This window comes from Paramormyrops kingsleyae, chromosome 14 (assembly GCF_048594095.1).
Source record: "Paramormyrops kingsleyae isolate MSU_618 chromosome 14, PKINGS_0.4, whole genome shotgun sequence".
Classification (NCBI taxonomy): domain Eukaryota; kingdom Metazoa; phylum Chordata; class Actinopteri; order Osteoglossiformes; family Mormyridae; genus Paramormyrops; species Paramormyrops kingsleyae.
The window spans coordinates 14,306,885-14,324,585 of NC_132810.1; the positions used below are offsets into that span (position 1 = coordinate 14,306,885).

Genomic DNA, 17,701 nt, shown 5'->3' on the forward strand with positions numbered 1-17,701 from the left:
AAAACCGATAGCGGCGTTGAGCTGTTGTAGCGCCTATTCGCTCACGCCGCCCAGCCGAGTCCCCAGCAGGGGGCGCTCACGGCTCCTTAGGGAGGGGGGGAGGGAGGGGGCGGGCCAGGCGTGCCGAGACCGCCAATAGTGTGGCGGCTGGCCTGGCCCGACGCTACATTCGATGGGGAGGGGGCCGCGGCTCGCGGCTCCGGACGGGCGGACTGATGGTGCGAGGCTGCGCTCCGCGCGGGGCTGGAGAGCTCGAGCTGTGAGACGTGACCGGAATTAAACGCGCATCGCGGCGGTTTTTCCATCGGTTATTATCCTGCGACACGGACAGAGGGTAAGAGCGCAGAAAGCGTCGAGGCTGCCATTGTTAAGCGGCGTCCTCCTCGCCTCAGACTTGCCCCTACCTGCCTAGGGAAAGGTCGGAGACTCCGGATCCGGGATCGGCTGCCGGGCGCCTCAGCCTTGTTGTGCGCGAGGTGCGCTGTTGACACCCCGCGTGCCGGCGGCTCGTGGGGGCTGTGATTCATCTCCGCCGGCAGGTAGGGGGCTCGATTCGACTTGCTGACGGAGCGGACCGTGGACCCGCAGAATGCCGCTGGCGCAGCTCGCAGACCCCTGGCCCAAAATGGAGCTGGTGCAGCTGGAGACGGAGGTGAGACGGCGTGTCCCGGTGGCTCCGGGGGTTTGGGGTTTCAGCCTGGGGTACGGGAGCACGTGGAAGTTCATGCACGGACACGACAACTGACAGTCGCACTGCCTTTGTCACACACACACACACACACACACACACACACACACACACACACACACACACACACACACACACTCTGACAGAGCTCGAGGCTTTGATACGGTACCCGTCTCGCGGTGACAGTGCTAATAAGTCACGGCTGCAGCTTCATACATTGCTAATAAAGCTGAAATCTGCCGTGCATTAATATGCTTGAGGCTCTGCTGCCTGTTCTCGCCTTTGCACCGTCTTTAATGTTTTACTGACACGTCACCCCGCGTGCCTGTTTTACTCGTCTCGGCCATTAAATGATGATTTTTTCCGTTTGGCCGCCTTGGGCTCCGGTGTCATGTTGTTCAGGAGTGCTGCTTGTTTTCCGCGGTCCCGGTCCACGGAGTCCTGAACGTGTTCTCCCCGCTCGCACCCTTCATTGGCATGCCTGCATTTCGCCCAGTGTTACCTCGCAGCCGCAGGTTTCCCGACGTCACCCTGGACCATTCTGGCTAGGCTGACTGTACGCTCTTCCCCACTAAACGCCTGTTGGCTGGGGGGTCAGCGATCGGCTGCTGTCCTCGCGTTTTTCCCTGTGACTCGTACTACTTTTCGTTGTGGGTTTGCCAGTGGGGCGCGATGTGGTGCTGTTCTGGCAGGTCTTGGTCACTGTATAGGGTGGGATGCACCCCCATCATTGAGGATGTTGCTGTGGTATGGGGTTGTGACCTGGTGGTCTCTGCAGTATCACCAGCTTGGGGGGGAGGTGGCCTGGCCCCTGGTTATGTAACGCATGCAGTCACACAGCTCCCTGGTCAGATGGGCTTCTCTGAGACGGCCCAGTAAACACCAGCCTGTACCCCTGCATGCCTGTCTGCAGATGCACTTTGGTTCACATTTCCGGTGAGTTTCTGCAGGTTCTGGCCTGAGGATTTGCTCTCTGGCTCCCGTCTCACATGCTCTGGTATTTTATGTGAACCGATGTCCAATTCCCAAGGTCAGTTAATTACACTTTAACCCCCCCCCAACACAACAGCCATGTTTCTGCTGTACACATCCGTACTCAAATCTGGGTGACGGAAAACTTGCTGTTTTAAGTTTACAGTGTTTCCAGATTTAAAAACTATGTGTAACTGTGGTTGATGCAGGTTATCTGCTGCTGGGAAATTTTCCTGGGTTAGGATTTGACTGATCTCCCCAATCCAGTGTCTCTCATTGTACAGTGTGTAACTCTCCAGTCAAGGGGAAGTGTCACTTATCCGCATCCAGTCCCTTATCACTGGGCAGGAGATCTCCCCTGTGCTCCCAGTTAGCCACTGCATCAGAATTAGAATTAGGTGATCAGTGGTCATTGTTAATACACCACAGCACACTGTGCAACAACGAAATGTGTCGTCTGCATTTAACCCATATGACGTGACATAGCAGGGGGCAGCTAATTCAGTGCCCGGGGAGCAGTGCTTGGGGACGGGACCTTGCTCAGGGTACCTCAGTGGTGCCTTGCTGGTCGGGGATTCGAACCTGCAACCTTTCGATTACAAGTGCCCTTCCCTAACCATCAAGCCACCACTGCCTACAGTGTTCGCTAGGGGTGTGTGTGTGTGTGTGTGTGTGTGTGTGTGTGTGTGTGTGTGTGTGTGTGTGTGTGTGTGTGTGTGTGTGTGTGTGTGTGTGTGTGTGTGTGTGTGTGTGTGTGTGTGTGTGTGTGTGTGTGTGTGTGTGTGTGTGTGTGTGTGTGTGTGTGTGTGTGTGTGTGTGTTTTCGTGTTCTGAGCAGTTGCAGCTGCTATGACTTCTGGCCAGACTCGTTGACACACTATAAGCACGGGCTGCTGGGGGCTCCTGACCAATAGGAGAGTGGACTGACTCTGGCTCCTCCTCCTGCCATGGGCCGCAGGCTCCTTCCTGTCAGGGTGCTATGCATAGCGGGGGGGTCGGTTCCTCTCTCTGCTGACCTCTGGCAGGTTTTCCTCATCCTCTCGTTTCCTCATGGGGACTGTGTTGCCCCTCTTGCCCCCCGGCTTTCTTTCATCTCTGAGCGCTCAGTCTGACTCTCCCTCTGTGACCCAGGAAGCCGTATAGGGTGGGCACCAGCCCTTTGACCGCGCGCCTGCCCACACTATGCCCCAGCGCTGCAGTGTGTCCAGTCGTGTGCGTTCAGCCATGACTGGCCTTTCACCTCCCCTTTCTTCTCTTTCTTCTCCTCCTCTTCACAGAATGGGCAGAGCACCGCTGAGGACCGCGACACGTCGGCCGTGAAGGTAAAGGCGAGCGCTTACACACACACACACACACACACACACTCGCATGTGCACACAGAGCGCCTGGCACGGCTCCCTCAGCCAATCCAAAGGAGCTTCTCCTTTGTGAGACTCTGAATACTTCTGCTTTCAGGCCTGACATGTGAGCACTTCCTGCATGTCAGCCTGTGTGCTGTTGTGCAATGAAGGCCCCGTTGGCACGAGCTAGATTGGAGGGGGGGAGAGCAGGGATAAATACACTTCAAACTTACCGGGGTGGCTTCCTGTTTGGGGCCCGACTCATCCGTCCTGAGATCAGTTCCAGTTTGGCACAGGAGGACCTCACTGGGAGGGGCTGTACCAGTGTTTCAGCCTCAGAAGAAAAGAGTGCCCATCACTCTGTCTGTCAGTCCGTCCCATGGATAAAACCTACAGAAATGCAGCTTGTTGATCACTGTTTCATTTTTCCGCTGTAGAGTGCGATGTCCAGCAGACACCCCCCCTCCCCCGTGTTAATGTAGGGTGTTCAGTTTATTTCTCTCGTAGAGGAATCATCTGCTCTTTCCTGGCAGTGATTTCCTTGCTCGCCTCCGAGCCGAGGAGGGAGTTGTGATCATGTGGTGTCGCTCAGGTGCCAGGATTCGCCGGAAGGCCTCTTTATGCTGGAGTCAACTACATGTCCATGTAGGGGGAATGATAAAATGGGGGGGGTGATAAAATGTTTACAAATGTGGCTGGGGGCCTTGGTCTGTAGGGTCTCAATAAATGCTCAATTAAATGTCAGTGGGCACTGGTCAGTCTCAGAAATGGCACACAAAGGGAGACCTCTCAACAGAGTGTGTGTGTGTGTGTGTGTGTGTGTGTGTGTCTCTCTCCCTCCCAGCCCCAACCCGTGTTCAGGACTGCGCTGAGATCGATGGGGTCTGATAATGCGTTCCATTACAAAGCCAGAGTGCTCTTCTTCCCAGGGCACGATGGGTATTTAGCAGTGAGGTGCTGTAACAGCGGCCAGCTGTGGCGGGGGGGGGGGCTGATGTGCAAAGCTGTCTGTGATACAGATACCAGACACTTGCCGGCAGCGCCACATGGCTCCATGATCAGATCAGGTGCCTGAAAGCCACCCCCCACCCCTGGTCTAACAGCGCTGTCCCACTGCCAGTATAGTATCAGCCAAATAACTAGCAAGTCTGCTCATTTGGCCAAGCCCCCCTTGCTCCTGCGAGTCCTTCCCTGCTACGAGAATCGCCCACCACGTCTGTCCGTTACCTGGCCAGCCTGCTGCTGTGTGGTTAGGGGCTTCCAGGCGATAGCAGGGTGTTGAGTTCTCCAGCCTGCAGCGTAGGGTGATGGTTTTCAGGAGCCTCCTGCATTTGCCTGGAGCACTGAGGCATCTTTCTGCGAGAGGGGCCTGTCTTCGCAGGCTTAGAGGTGCTGTCGGTCTGCTGGACACTGCAGGCGTGATTGGCCGTCAGAGAAGCAGGGAAATCAGAAGTTTCAGCCAATTAGACAGCGGTTTAAAACAAATATGAATGTAACAAGTATGAACTAGACATTTCTGGAAAGCTGGTGTGTCTGTGTGTGTGTACATAGAGACCATGGGTTGTCACAATATTGAGGCATTAAGATACAAAGCCCTCTACAAAGGCCCCCAATGGATCCGACTGAATAATTCATATTTTGGCCGGTGGGGTGGGGGGCTTTGTTGTCGCCTCTAGGAAAAAGAGCTCCAGTTGAGGCTGGTGACATTTTCCATGTGGGGGGACAGTGGGTGGGGCCAGGCCACGTGACTGGCTGCATGCCGTGACTCTGTCATGACGGGGTACCTTGTGGCTGCAGCGCCGTGTCCCGTGTGCAGAGTCTCTCCGGCTGTCCTGTTTGAGAGGCTTCTTTACTAGTGTTTCTATGTTAAAAACACAGACAACTTTATGGCCCTGCTGTTCGCAAGAGCTGAAGTATGGTCATTAATTAACCAGGAGGGTGTTTGTGCTGTGGCCACGTCAGCAGTTAACCTGACAGCCTCTTTATTGCCGTCTAGTCACTCGCTGGCCTCGTTCACCACGTATGCATGCACATGTAAACACACACATAGACACACGGAGGTTAAACACCACTTATCCCAGCTAGCTGCCTTTTTGCTGACTGTGTTGGTGGGGGTTTCCTTGCCTGAGCATGTGGTTTCTTCAGCAGCACCACATGCAGGCCCAGTCAGGTCCGCCATCCCAGCATGCTCTCTGGCGGGGGAGCGGGAGGTGTGTTAGCTCAGCAGGGCGAGGCCCTCTCCAGGCCGGAGTCCACCGTGCTCCCTGCCCGGGCGTGTCTCGCCAGCTGGCCCCGTGGGCGGTATCAGCACCTGCTGTGTCCTGCCGCCCTGTGTGCTTGTGCTGCTCCTGTTCCTGCTCTCTGCCCTTTCCTGTTCCGCGGCATTCCACCGGAACTTCCTGCCTGCTCCGGATGCCTTGCTGGACGCTGCTGCCTCTCGGGTGCCAATTAGAGGGCTCCCCCCCTCCCCGGTTAGCGTGTGTATCTATCTCGGGGTGGTGACAGAGTAGCTTGGTTTTTCTGCCACTTTTAACGACACCCTATCTCCGGTGCTATGATCCCCTAAATCTCCACAGCGGGCTGCCAGGGGAAGCGCACTGACTGATGTGAAACAAGCACCCTTTACTGCCCACAGCCACATGCTGGTCTCCTGTAAGGGTTTAGAACGTATGGGGGGGGCTGGGTGTTCGTCGTTGGGGTGGGGGGACATGGTGTTAATGGCCTGCCGAGCCACATCCGTCATTCCAGGATGTGAAAATGGGAAAGGCCACTAACGCTTTCTTCCCCACCCCCCCGGCCCCGTGACATCCGTGCGGATGCAGCTTTCTGCCCATCATCCCACATTTGTGGTAGATTAGGCAACTGGATGAACACAGACACACACACACACACAGACATACACACACACACACATACACACAGACACACACACAGACATACACACAGACACACACACACACACACACACACAGACACACAGACACACACACAGACATACACACATACACACAGACACACACACAGACAGACACACACACAGACACACAGACACACATACACACAGACAGACACACACACACACATACACACAGACAGACAGACACACACACAGACACACACACAGACACACACACAGACAGACAGACAGACACACACACACACACACACACACACACACACACACACACACACACACACACACACACACACACACACACACACACACACACACACACACAGCCCTTGCAGCTCTGGCTTCAGGTGACCAACCCCATTTGCTGGGGGGGGGGGGACTGTTCAGTAGTAAGCCCTGGCTGAGTGTGCTGCTCATGGGCTGGGCCTGGAAAATCTGTGTGTGTCTGTGTACGATTAGGGTTCTGCCCATAGAAATGAATGGAGTCTCCACAAAATGATAGGAATATATGAACTGCATGTGTTAGTGTGCATACTGTGTGTGTGTGTGTGTGTGTGTGCTGTGACCTCTGTAGCGCGCACTGATGAAGCCTCGCTCCCCTTGCTATTGCTGGCCTCGTCTCTGCTACTCCACCATCCTCGTCTCCCGCTGCCGCCCACGCTCTCCCGCCCACCCCTCACCCGCGTCTCCCGCTCCCTGCGGCCTCTGCCTGGTCACCATGGTTACTGCGGCACCCGTCGTGTACGCACTCCATTCAGGGGAATCCTGCACGCTCATCAATGAGCCTCTCTCCATTGAGATGGTGTGAGCAACTGGCGACTCTACCCAAACGCATACCCGTGTCATGGGGCTGTCGCACAGGATGTCCGGGAGGGAGGGTAAAAACTGTGAGCAGCAGTGGGGCAATAATGTCCAGGGTGCTGGGATCTGCTTTCTGGGGGGTAATTGGAGATGAGGAGGCAGGATGCCGGCTGTCCCTGGCCTCTGACATCACGGCCCGTTTTTAGGAGCCTGGATTGCCCCCCTCGCTCACCCACATGTTCACGGTCTCTCCCGGCACAGCTATATGGGCCGTAGAGGAACTCTGGTGAAACAACTGTGTCCTGCGATCCACAGAGCTGAAGCTGGCATCCGAGAATTTATCCTGGTAAATGTCTGTAAATATGTGTAAAAGCTGTACATTTTGCTTGTCCGTAAAATCTGTCCTGCGTTACTGCAGGTTACAAGTGGATGGTGGCAGGGGTGGTGACTGTACTCTGTTCCTCCCTCTGATTGGTTGTTTCTTGGTTTTTGTCCCCATATGACAGGCAGCTCTGTCGGCACAATCAGGAGCGCAAGCAGCTCCCCTCTCCTGCAGTCGATGGTTGGCTGCGTTTGAGCTGTGGAGGGTGGGGGTGGAGGGGGGGCTGTGTGTCTGTGTGTGTGTGTGCGCCTGTATGTAGCCCCCAAGAACAAAAGCTGAGGTTTGTAATTTGTCAGATTCCTGCTCCCTATCCCCTTCCTGCTACCTCTTTGTCTGTGTCGGCCCCTCCCCCCCAGCTGAACGCGGGGCCTTTGTCTCGCTGTCCACATGTCCTTACTTGGTTGCTGCATTCCTTTCTGCAGGCTTCGGCCTGCTTAGGTGAGTGGCTGCTGCTCCCTGCTGTCCGTCTGTGGAATGGCAGCACTGGCTGCTGCATGACCGCAGGCGCTGATGGAGGCGGGCTGTCATCGGCCCGTTAGGGGCATCGTGCGTTGCTTTCGACCGTCCCCCGGCACCTGCCTGTGTGTGAGACATCCCTGCACGTGGTCTCTGCTACAGTGCATGATGAGGCCCCCTGCTGGTGGGAGGCTGCCACTTGGCGTGTAACATGCGCGAGATGGCGTGAAATGTGGTTTCCTCAGGAAGTGCTGGAGCTGGCCCTGTTTCCGCTTCTCTGCCCTGACATGCGCGGCTCCTCCGGCTGGACGGCACTTGACAGTGTCCGCGGGAGCGCCCGCGTCCGCGTCCGGCAGCCCACTGCCCTCACACAGGCACCTCAGGAATGTGGAGGCTGATATTCCGCACCAGGCACCGTGTGCCAGAGGCAAGTGGGGGGGGGGGGGTCTGGCCGGCAGGGCTCCCCGTTGGGGGGGAGGTGGTGCTGCGCTGCTTCAGCTGGGCTTGTTGGGTCATGGAGTTGTACAAAGAGGATGTGTACAAACATGGAGAAGCGGAATGTGACATGTCCCTGGTGGGGTTTAGTGTTAATCTAATTTAGAGGGTTACTTCCAGCAGAGACTCTTAATCCCCTTAAGAAGGGTCGTGGTTCATCGCGCTCGGAGGCGTGTGATTCTGCACGGTCCGTCATGGCCATGCGCATCCACACTCTGACACGTGTACGTTGAGTCTGTTCCTGTGCTCCAGGTTTCCTCTCGTGGGGAGGGGGGTTGTCCGTATTGGAGTATCCTTGTTGCTGCCTGCCTGTCTGGTCCAGGGTGTGAGCACCGGGCACCTTGCCGGGGCGTGTCAGGGCCACCTGCTGTCGGCTAAGTGTCACGGAAGGCAGAGACACGACACCGAAAAAGGAAGTGAGTCTCAGCTGCAGAAACTGCTTAAGAAGCTCTGAGGGGAGGAAGGAGCACAGGGAGGCGGTTGTACCGTCCCTCTCGATGCTGCCGGAGGAGCTGGGGTAGGGCGAGGCGGCGGTGGGGGAGACGATGTGGTTCGCACAATGGATATCACTGTCAATTAGGGTCTATCCTGTACCCCGGTAACGAGCAACGCAGGTGTCGCGCCGCTCCCATTTCCGCTTGCGCCATCCTGCCGCTGACCCGCAGCACTGATGCAATCTTATCGGGCTCCTCGAGCGACCCCACCCAGAACTGCTGGCTGGCCTGCCTCTGCTGACACTTGGATGGCCGAGGGGGGGGCGCTGCTGTTCCCTGACCTCAGCCTTGACCCCCAACTCTCCGTTTGCACACAGGAACAATCTCGCATTACTTGGATAGAGAAGGACTTTGCCCGCATACAGGTGAAGGTAAGAAGGCAGTCTGCCACTTCCCATGAGCCGTGGCGCCCCCACTGCTGTGGCCCCCAAACCCCGGCAGGGCCACCCCTTGCCTGCGGGCCCCTGGCTCCGATGTCCTGTCCGTCTGTAATGAGATGGCCGTTTGTGGTTAGCGTCAGACTGCAGGTGGGGTGTGTGTGTGTGTCATTCAGTGTGTGGGGGGACGGATGCTGCCTGTGGCACCTCAAACATGGAGAGTCCAACTTCACTTCAGCAGCAGATGTGTTGTGGGAGCTTGTTGGGTGTCTTTCCGTGTGTGGCCAGCATGGGGCAGTGCAGAGTCAGGCTGGAGTGATGCTAAGAGTTTCTCAGATTCTCGCTCTTGCTGCCAGGGCGGTGGTAAACACTGAGGGGTAGAAACCAGACAAAACTCGCACTAGGGCCTGTCAGAGGACATGGGGGCGGGGGGAGTGTAGCTGTTAAGACTCTGGTTTTCCTGTCCTTCTGCTTGTGGTGTTCTGCATGGTCCGTCAGCGAGGGTGATGGAGGTGGGACAGACAAGGTGATGTCTAGGCCTCTCTCTCTCTCTCTCTCTCTCTCGCTCTCTCTCACGCTCGCTCTTCCCCCCCACCCCCTCCCTCGCTCTTGTGCGGCTTTCGGTACTCTGCTATACATACAAAGGCTTCCGTCCTGCCTGGGTGTCCCCTCCAGTGCCTTCTGAGGACGCGTCTCTCTCTGGGACGCTGGGGGGATCCTCCAGGCTCCGCTCAGGCTGGGGGGGGGGGGTGGGCTGACATGGAGAAGGTGCGCTGGAAGCTTCGCTGGAATCGCCTGCTCACCTTCTACACTTTCAGGAAGTCACAGTCCAGGAGCTTCGCCAAGGGCGGCGACACCATTAATGTGTTTCGCGCGGGACGCGGACCTGCGGGGGGCTCCCCGGTCCTGCCGCCTGAGGCCTGTGCGGCCGAGCTGCCCTCGGACACTGAGGCTCCCGTGTGCTCGGAAACGGTTGGTGGTGAGGGGGGGGTTTGTCTCGTCTCTTCGGTTCTGTTCCCTTTTGGTCTAAACTTTGACGCTGCTAGAATGGTGGTTACGCTGGGTGAGTGCGTCTCATATCCATCCAGCAGGTGCTAATGCTCTGGGTGACAGTCAGCTGCGTGTGTAACGGGGTCGTCTGACAGGGCTCTGCTGGCGCTAGGCCTGTGGGGGGGGGGCCAGGTGTAACATTTGTTTTCTGAGGGATGACGCCGGCTGCCGCTCTGCTGTTTGTAATCACGGGCCGCCATGTTTCAATGCTGCTGTAACGCACTCGCTGTCAGTCTGCTGTAAAGCCCCCCTCTGAGGGCGATGGCTCCAGCAGCCCATCAGCCTCGTAAACGAAGGAAGGAGGTCTGCCAGCTGGCTTTCTTCACCTATCACTTCACGGGATTCTCCAGGTCGTCGTTCTCTGCTTAACTGGGATGCATAAATACCAGAGCGTGTTAGTGTGTTATGCACTATGAATGCCAAACACACAGATCGACATCGGTCGCGGTCCTGCATCACCGTGTGGTCCATTTGCTGTGCATTACCAGAACCCGCGGTGGCCTCACAGGTCCATGCTTCGCAGAAGTTGTCGGTTTTAAGTATGCAAAGATGCATGCTTCCTGTGCGAGTGTGTGCGTGTTCGTTCATTCCTTACAGAAAACAGCAGCGTATGTGTGACCTGTATCCCTGAGCTCCATCCTCCTTCAGTCACTGTGTTTTTGTTGGTTTGGGTTACAGTGAAGTTGGAGATGCTGGTCACTCACAGAGCTGTTTATCCGACTCTTAAAGCCTGCCTATGTCTGTGCTCTTTGTCAGAGCTGTGTGTGTGTGTGTGTGGGGGGGGGGGTTGTGGCCTCTGTGGCTATGATCTTCCGGAAGCTCTGCGCACACACACACACACACACACACACACAAGGCCTGGCATGTTTCCTCACCACGCCTGCAGCACTCGCACCACCAAACTGGTTCCTGTTTTTCGTTTGACGCAGACGATTCTGTATTTAGTGCTACACTGGGGTCAGCAGATCCTATCTTGACCTGAGCTGCTAGCGGCTCTTCAGTGGGGTAGTAACGGCACTCTGCCATGTTTACGGGCCGTTAACGTACCCCTCTGCATTCACTCTGCCCCTCCCACAGGAAGACGATGTCATCAAGGAGATCAACATCACGCATGTGGTCAAGGAAGGCTCAGAGAGGGCCGACCCCTCGCAGTTCGAGCTGCTGAAGGTGCTGGGCCAGGGCTCCTTCGGCAAGGTGGGTGTGTGTGTGCCTCTCCCCCCACTCTCTCCCCCCCCCCATAAATGAGATTTGCCTTGAGACTGTTCAGCTGTTTGCATTCCACAGGTGTTCCTGGTGAGGAAAATCACGCCTCCAGACAACAATCAGCTCTATGCGATGAAGGTGCTGAAGAAAGCCACGCTGAAGGGTAACCTGGCCTCTGACCCCCCCCCCACCACCTCACGCCCCTTGCCCCCTGCCTCCGTGGGTGGGTGGGTGGGTGTTCCCCTCTGTTTCCTCCCTCCTTGTCTCACTTTCGTTCTGGTTTCGCTCTCTTGCTTTTTGGTTTACCCAGCTCCCCCCCCCCCCCATCGTGGGAACAGCATTAGCTCTGTGTGTGTGCGTGTGCGCGCCCCAACCACATTGACCCATGGGGGGGGGCATAGAGGCTGCCGTTTCACACACTGTGCCACTTGTACTCTGAAAACAATAGCACAGGTGGTACCTGAAAGGTAGGCGGGGGATGATGGCCTCCTCCATGCTGCAGAGCTGCCGATCGCCCGTGCATCTCTCTGCCTGCATTCTGTGCCGTGTTTGGCTGAGTTTCTGCTCAGTATGTTCCTTCGCCAGTGAGCGCTAAGCATGACGTCTGTCCACACGCACTGGCCTGTGTCTGACCCCACCCCTCCCCTCCCCTCCCCGCAGTCAGAGATCGTGTCAGGACCAAGATGGAGAGGGACATCCTGGCAGATGTTAATCACCCTTTCGTCGTAAAGCTGCATTATGGTGAGCTGACCTCTCCCCCCTCGGAGGTGGGAGGCGTGGCCTGTCGTCCGCATGCTTGTTTGTGCATGGAGACAGAGGCGCCACCCAGGGGACAGAATGAATAGCTTGCATCCCCGCACGGCTGCTGTTGGTGTCACACAGACCTTTGTCACGCTCCTTCCACAGCCTTTCAGACGGAGGGGAAGCTGTACCTTATCCTGGACTTCCTCAGGGGGGGGGACCTGTTCACCAGGCTGTCCAAGGAGGTGCGTGCGTGCTTCATGTGTGTGCGTGTGTGTGTGTGAGCCCACAGCCCTGGCTGTCATTCTCTCATGTGTGTGTGTGTGTGGCGCCTCCCCGGCAGGTGATGTTCACTGAAGAGGATGTGAAGTTCTACCTGGCTGAACTTGCCCTCGGTCTGGATCACTTACATGGGCTGGGGATCATCTACAGGGACCTGAAGCCGGAGAAGTGAGTGTGGCGCCGTAGGTGGATGCGGGAGCAGGTGGCACGATGCCGTCTCTGATGCCGTCTCTGCTTTGTCTGTTTCAGCATCCTGCTGGACGAGGAGGGGCACATCAAGCTCACAGGTGAGGGGAGGGCATGGGGGCTGTAGGGGCACTCTGCCCCCGCCCCTGAGCGCCGAGTCCTCATCCGACACTGTTAGCTTGTTCCTGTCACAGCTGCTCCGATCGAAGCTGAACTTGGGGTTTGGTAGTTTCACGCCTAGGGCTTTTATTTTGAAAATTGTGGACTTTCTGTGTCCGCCTTGTGGTGCTTTTTTAGCCATGGTCACAGAATGCATGTGAACGTGTTTCCCCATCACAGACTTCGGCCTGTGCAAAGAGGCCATCGACCATGAGAAGAAGGCATATTCCTTCTGTGGCACAGTGGAGTACATGGCCCCCGAGGTGGTGAACCGCCAGGGTCACATCCACAGCGCCGACTGGTGGTCATTCGGGGTACTGATGGTAGGTTTGGATGCATGCAGAGCTGAGCTCACTGGGAGCACGGTCTCTCCCTGCTGTGGTTAACGCCGAGACACTGTTCCCCATCTCTGTACGCTTTCAGTTCGAGATGCTCACTGGATCGCTACCCTTTCAAGGCAAAGACCGAAAGGAAACCATGAACCTCATCCTCAAGTAAGCACCTCCATGTCACCATGACTACCCTCACAGCTGGCTAACCCATCAAAACCCATGTGTGCTGTGGTACCTGTCACCAGCTCAGGGGGGTGTCTGTATGGGGGCCGTTTCTGTACCTGTCATCAGCCTGGCGGGGTGTCTGCATGGGGGCCGTTCCCTTGAGAGCCCTGCCCCCCCCCCCAGGCAGCCTCCTGAATGGGTCTGCCTGCTTCCAGGGCCAAGCTGGGCATGCCGCAGTTCCTCAGCTCGGAGGCACAGTCCCTGCTCAGGGCCCTGTTCAAGAGGAACCCCGGTAACAGGCTAGGTGAGAGGCCCTAACCGTATCCTGGGGGGAGGGCAGAGCTGCTGGGGGGGGTCAGGTGTGTCACTGCTCTCTGTCCCTCACAGGATCCGGCTCCGATGGCGCAGAGGAGATCAAACGGCACTGTTTCTTTTCCACTATCGATTGGAACGTGAGTGTTTGCGCTGGTCACTGGGCGGATTGGGGGGGTTGGCCTGGTTCCGTGGCTTTTATAGAGGTTAACACCCCCCCTTTCAGAAACTCTTCCGGAGGGAAATCAAGCCCCCCTTCAAGCCAGCTGTGGCCCGACCCGATGACACCTTCTACTTCGACACGGAGTTCACGTCCCGCACACCCAAAGGTGGGAGGTTGAGGACCGAGGCAGGGTGTGGGCGGCACATGACACCCCGAAGCAGGGTGTGGCATCCTGTGTCCTGGCTCACACAGCCTCCCCCCTCCTTGCTCAGATTCCCCGGGTGTCCCCCCCAGTGCTGGCGCGCACCAGCTCTTCCGGGGATTCAGTTTCGTGGCCACAGTGCTGCTGGATGATGAGACCAAGCAGGAGGTGGTGCCGGCCCCCCCGCATCCCGTGGTGCAGGTCCGTCCCCCCAGTCTGTGTCTGCAGAAGTGATGAGTGATGAAATTCCACATGTGGCCACCAGAGGGAGCTGCTTATCCATGACCCTGTCTGTTTGTCGCACAGCAACTCCACGGGAAGAACATCCTGTTTAGCGATGGTTACATCCTGAAGGAGGACATCGGGATGGGCTCCTACTCTGTGTGCAAGCGCTGCGTGCACAAGGCCACCAACACGGAGTACGCAGTCAAGGTGCCATCCCTCCCCCCGTCAGGCTCAGTACTGCACATGCTCTGTGGCTGCGTGCTCATATCCTTGTGCTCCTGTGTACCAGGTCATCGATAAGACCAAGACCGACCCGACAGAGGAGATAGAGATCCTGCTGCGATACGGACAGCACCCCAACATCATCACCCTGAAGGATGTGAGTTTGTGCCTCCCATCCAGAGGACCCCTACCTTCCACCCACTATCAGCTTAACAGCCATCTCCTCCCGGCCCACAGGTGTATGACAACGGGAAGCAGGTGTACCTGGTGACGGAGCTGATGCGCGGGGGAGAGCTGCTTGACCGCATCCTGAAGCAGAAGCTCTTCTCGGAGCGCGAGGCCAGCGCTGTGCTCTATACCATTACCAAGACCGTGGAGTACCTGCACATGCAGGGGGTGAGGCCGCTATCCGCTACCCCGATAGGCCGCACGCAGCCCCCACTGAGCATCGCTGGACTTGCACGTGTCCTGTGCCCCCAGGTGGTCCACCGAGACCTGAAGCCCAGCAACATCCTCTACGTGGACGAGTCGGGGAACGCAGAGTCGCTCCGTATCTGTGACTTCGGCTTCGCCAAGCAGCTGCGTGCTGACAACGGACTCCTCATGACTCCCTGCTACACTGCCAACTTTGTCGCCCCTGAGGTGAGTGTGGGGCCGTGATTCCTGGGGGGGGGGGGGTGTGGCTCCCAGGGGGTCCCAGCTGACATCCACTGATGGTTCTCGTGTGAATGCAACGCAGGTGCTGAAGCGGCAGGGTTATGATGAGGGCTGTGATGTGTGGAGCTTGGGGGTTCTGCTGTACACCATGCTGGCTGGGTGAGTAGAGGGCCCTGTGGAGGGGGGGGGGGGGGGATGTAGTGCGTGAGATCCGCTAAGCCCTCTCCACCCTTCGCGACCCAGCTTCACCCCGTTTGCCAACGGGCCCGAGGACACGCCTGATGAGATCCTCAGCCGCATCGGGAACGGCCATTTCACGCTGCAGGGCGGCAACTGGGACTTCGTGTCGGATGCCGCCAAGGTGGGATGCGGCCCGCAGGAGACGCTGCACAGCATTTGTGTGACACGCATTTTGCAGACGTATTCATGCCTTCATCTGTGTGCCCCCCCCAGGACTTGGTGTCCAAGATGCTGCACGTCGACCCGCATAAGCGGCTCACGGCCCGGCAGGTTCTAAAGCACCTCTGGATGGTCCAGCGGGACAAGCTTCCCAACAGCCAGCTACAGCATCAGGACGCCCAGCTCGTTAAGGTACCGCTCACCCTGCGCTCCCCAGCCCCGCCCCACCCCACCCATATCCTCGCACTCAGGCCCCACGCTTTCCCCTTATGTCCTGCGTAGGGAGCCATGGCCGCCACCTACTCGGCCCTGAAGAGCTCAGTGCCCACGCCCCAGCTCAAACCCATCGAGTCATCTATCCTGGCACAGCGGCGAGTCAAGAAGCTGCCATCCACGTCCCTGTAGGCCCCGGCCGGCTGGCATCCGGGCCACGGACCGGCCTGATGGCCGCTGTGTGGGAGGCGTCGCTCAGGATCGGGGGGCGGTGTGTCAGAGACGCCGGGCCGCCCTGCAGGACAGAGACACTCCTGTGAACTCCCTCTCTGACTGTTTGTGTCCCTCAGCGCTGCTGTCGTTGCCCTCCGTCACTGTGTTTTTTTGTTCGTTCTCCCCCTTTACACATTGGAATATATATATATACACACACAGTATATCTCCTGTACATGTGATGCCAGGTAGTTGTCCTAGAGTCCCCGGTGCAGTGAGACCTCACAGAGACTGTCGACCCCTTGCGGCATGACATGGTGTGACGCAATGGTCCTTTTCTTCCACGTCAGACATGTCAACGATGGGTAGCTGTCTGGGGGTCACCATGGTGATGCTGTACTGGGGCCTTCGCTTATGCTTTTTGGGTGTTTCTTGGGTTCACCAAATGCTGTCTGTGCCGGGACTTTTATTTTGAAATGGTTTTCCGCTGCAGCATGCTGGCTCCCGTGAAGGGCTCAAGCTGCTGTTCTGGCTGTTACCGGGGTTACTTTGAGCACTTTGACATCCTCCACCCTATGGATAATAAACAATAAATCCATGAATCAGCATGCGAGTGATTTGCGGGCCGGAGCTCACTGACCTACCGGCTCTACGCTTAAATTTCATTTGATTTAGATATTGGAAGTGAAACCTTGTCCAGTGGTGGCGGTGGGCAGGTGATGTCACACACATTAGCCAATCAGAAGCCCCGCTCTGTGCCCTTAACGATTGCCCTTTATTAAAAACGTATATTAGCCAACAGGAGGCCGGTAGATGTAAGAGGGATTGAATGGGTACGTGTGGAGGTGCCCCCTGCCCCCCCCCCCCTGCTGTTTTCTTCTGTTTTGTCCAGTTTCTCCTGATCTTGGAACATTCTCAGTCTCTGACTGTTTTGTATCGCTCCCCCTCCCTGTGTGGGCAGAGCATGCTCTCCAGCTTTTTCTATGTCCCGTCAGATCAGCCCAGGGTCCTCCCGTGTTCTGTGTTCATTGTGAATCAGGGATGCACTGGCCGAGGCTCGCCATCGCCCCCTAGCTTTAGAGGGGAGTGCTGGTTGCCTTGAAGAGTCTCTCCAATAAATGGTCCTCTACTCTTCCTCGGTGCTGTCTGTCTTCTCCTTTCTGTTCCTTCCTCTTCCTGAAGGGGGCTGTTTCCCCAGGATCTACAAGCTGGGGGAGAAGGAGGATGATGAAACTGCTTAATGTGGGCTTTTGTTGTGAAGTGGGGGGGTCCTCAGAGGAGGAGCACAGCGATGCAGCTCCCCCTACAGGGCTGATGTTGAGGGACAGAATCTCATCGCTCATCAGCTTTACGTAAAGAGGAAATTCAGTGGTGCCCATCACCTTCACATTCAAAAAGCATTTTGTTTGCCTTATGTTTTCTGAGATGCTGAATGTAATTTGTGAGGTAAGTTGTCGTTGCGCCCTCTGCTGGCTGGTCTGTAGAAGGCTGAGCTGGCTCTCACATCTGTCTGCTGTAAAGGATTGGGCTCCTTTAAACCGCTGTGCATCCGCCTTGCTAATCTTAGTGAGCTTTTAGTCTCCGTCCCATGAGCTTTTGCTGGTATGAAATAGCAAACGCTGGTCTGCCTTACTGTCTCAAACCCCATCTGAATAAAAAGAAATAAAGTCCTTCATCAGGAGAATCTGAATCGAGCGGCAGTGTCCTGTGTGGGAGTCACCATAGTGACAAGTGTGAGGCAGAACCAGGCCCCCCCTCCCCCCATGTTCCATTGGGCAGGTAATATGACCCCTGTTCCAGAACTGATGCGTTCGATTTATGCTGGGATGTTCTTTTGCTGTAATCTGCTCCTCTAAACCATCACATATCATTTTCACGACCTTAATCGCTGCAAAGCTATATGGCTTCTGGGGCATCATTAAGTCCAGACTGAGGGCCGTTAGCGTGATTGTGCTGCACTTTTTGATGGATGATAATGCTGTGCTGTTGGATGACTGCTCACACACACAACCCCCCCACACACACACCAACCTTGCGTACGCCACCCAGCCCCCACACT

At 56.7% G+C, this 17,701-nt stretch overlaps 1 protein-coding gene and 1 long non-coding RNA gene across 11 annotated transcripts; one reads left to right on the forward strand and one right to left on the reverse strand.

Annotated features, from left to right (window-relative positions):
- The first annotated feature begins 162 nt into the window (after positions 1-162).
- rps6ka1 (ribosomal protein S6 kinase a, polypeptide 1) lies at positions 163-16,776 on the forward strand. 10 transcript variants are annotated; one of them, XM_072699371.1, is made up of 27 exons: positions 163-334; positions 413-652; positions 2,937-2,981; positions 6,976-7,060; positions 7,221-7,301; positions 7,875-7,979; positions 8,859-8,912; positions 11,046-11,162; positions 11,253-11,334; positions 11,832-11,912; positions 12,078-12,157; positions 12,256-12,362; positions 12,444-12,481; positions 12,720-12,862; positions 12,963-13,033; positions 13,252-13,340; positions 13,424-13,488; positions 13,575-13,677; positions 13,784-13,914; positions 14,020-14,145; positions 14,228-14,317; positions 14,398-14,556; positions 14,641-14,802; positions 14,900-14,976; positions 15,061-15,178; positions 15,271-15,408; positions 15,499-16,776. In XM_072699371.1, the coding sequence occupies exons 4-27, from the start codon at positions 6,980-6,982 to the stop codon at positions 15,619-15,621; spliced, it is 2,421 nt and encodes an 806-aa protein (XP_072555472.1). In that variant the 5' UTR covers positions 163-334; positions 413-652; positions 2,937-2,981; positions 6,976-6,979; the 3' UTR covers positions 15,622-16,776. The 10 variants fall into 10 exon arrangements, with proteins under 10 accessions (XP_072555472.1, XP_072555471.1, XP_072555473.1 ...); XM_072699370.1 differs by having other exon boundaries at positions 163-652; XM_072699372.1 differs by lacking the exons at positions 6,976-7,060; positions 7,221-7,301 and having other exon boundaries at positions 164-652.
- Positions 3,165-6,011, reverse strand: LOC140578418 (uncharacterized). Its single transcript, XR_011982604.1, has 3 exons — positions 4,784-6,011; positions 4,227-4,409; positions 3,165-3,389 (listed from the first exon to the last, which is right to left on the reverse strand). It is a non-coding gene; the product is annotated as an uncharacterized lncRNA (long non-coding RNA).
- Positions 16,777-17,701: the final 925 nt, after the last annotated feature.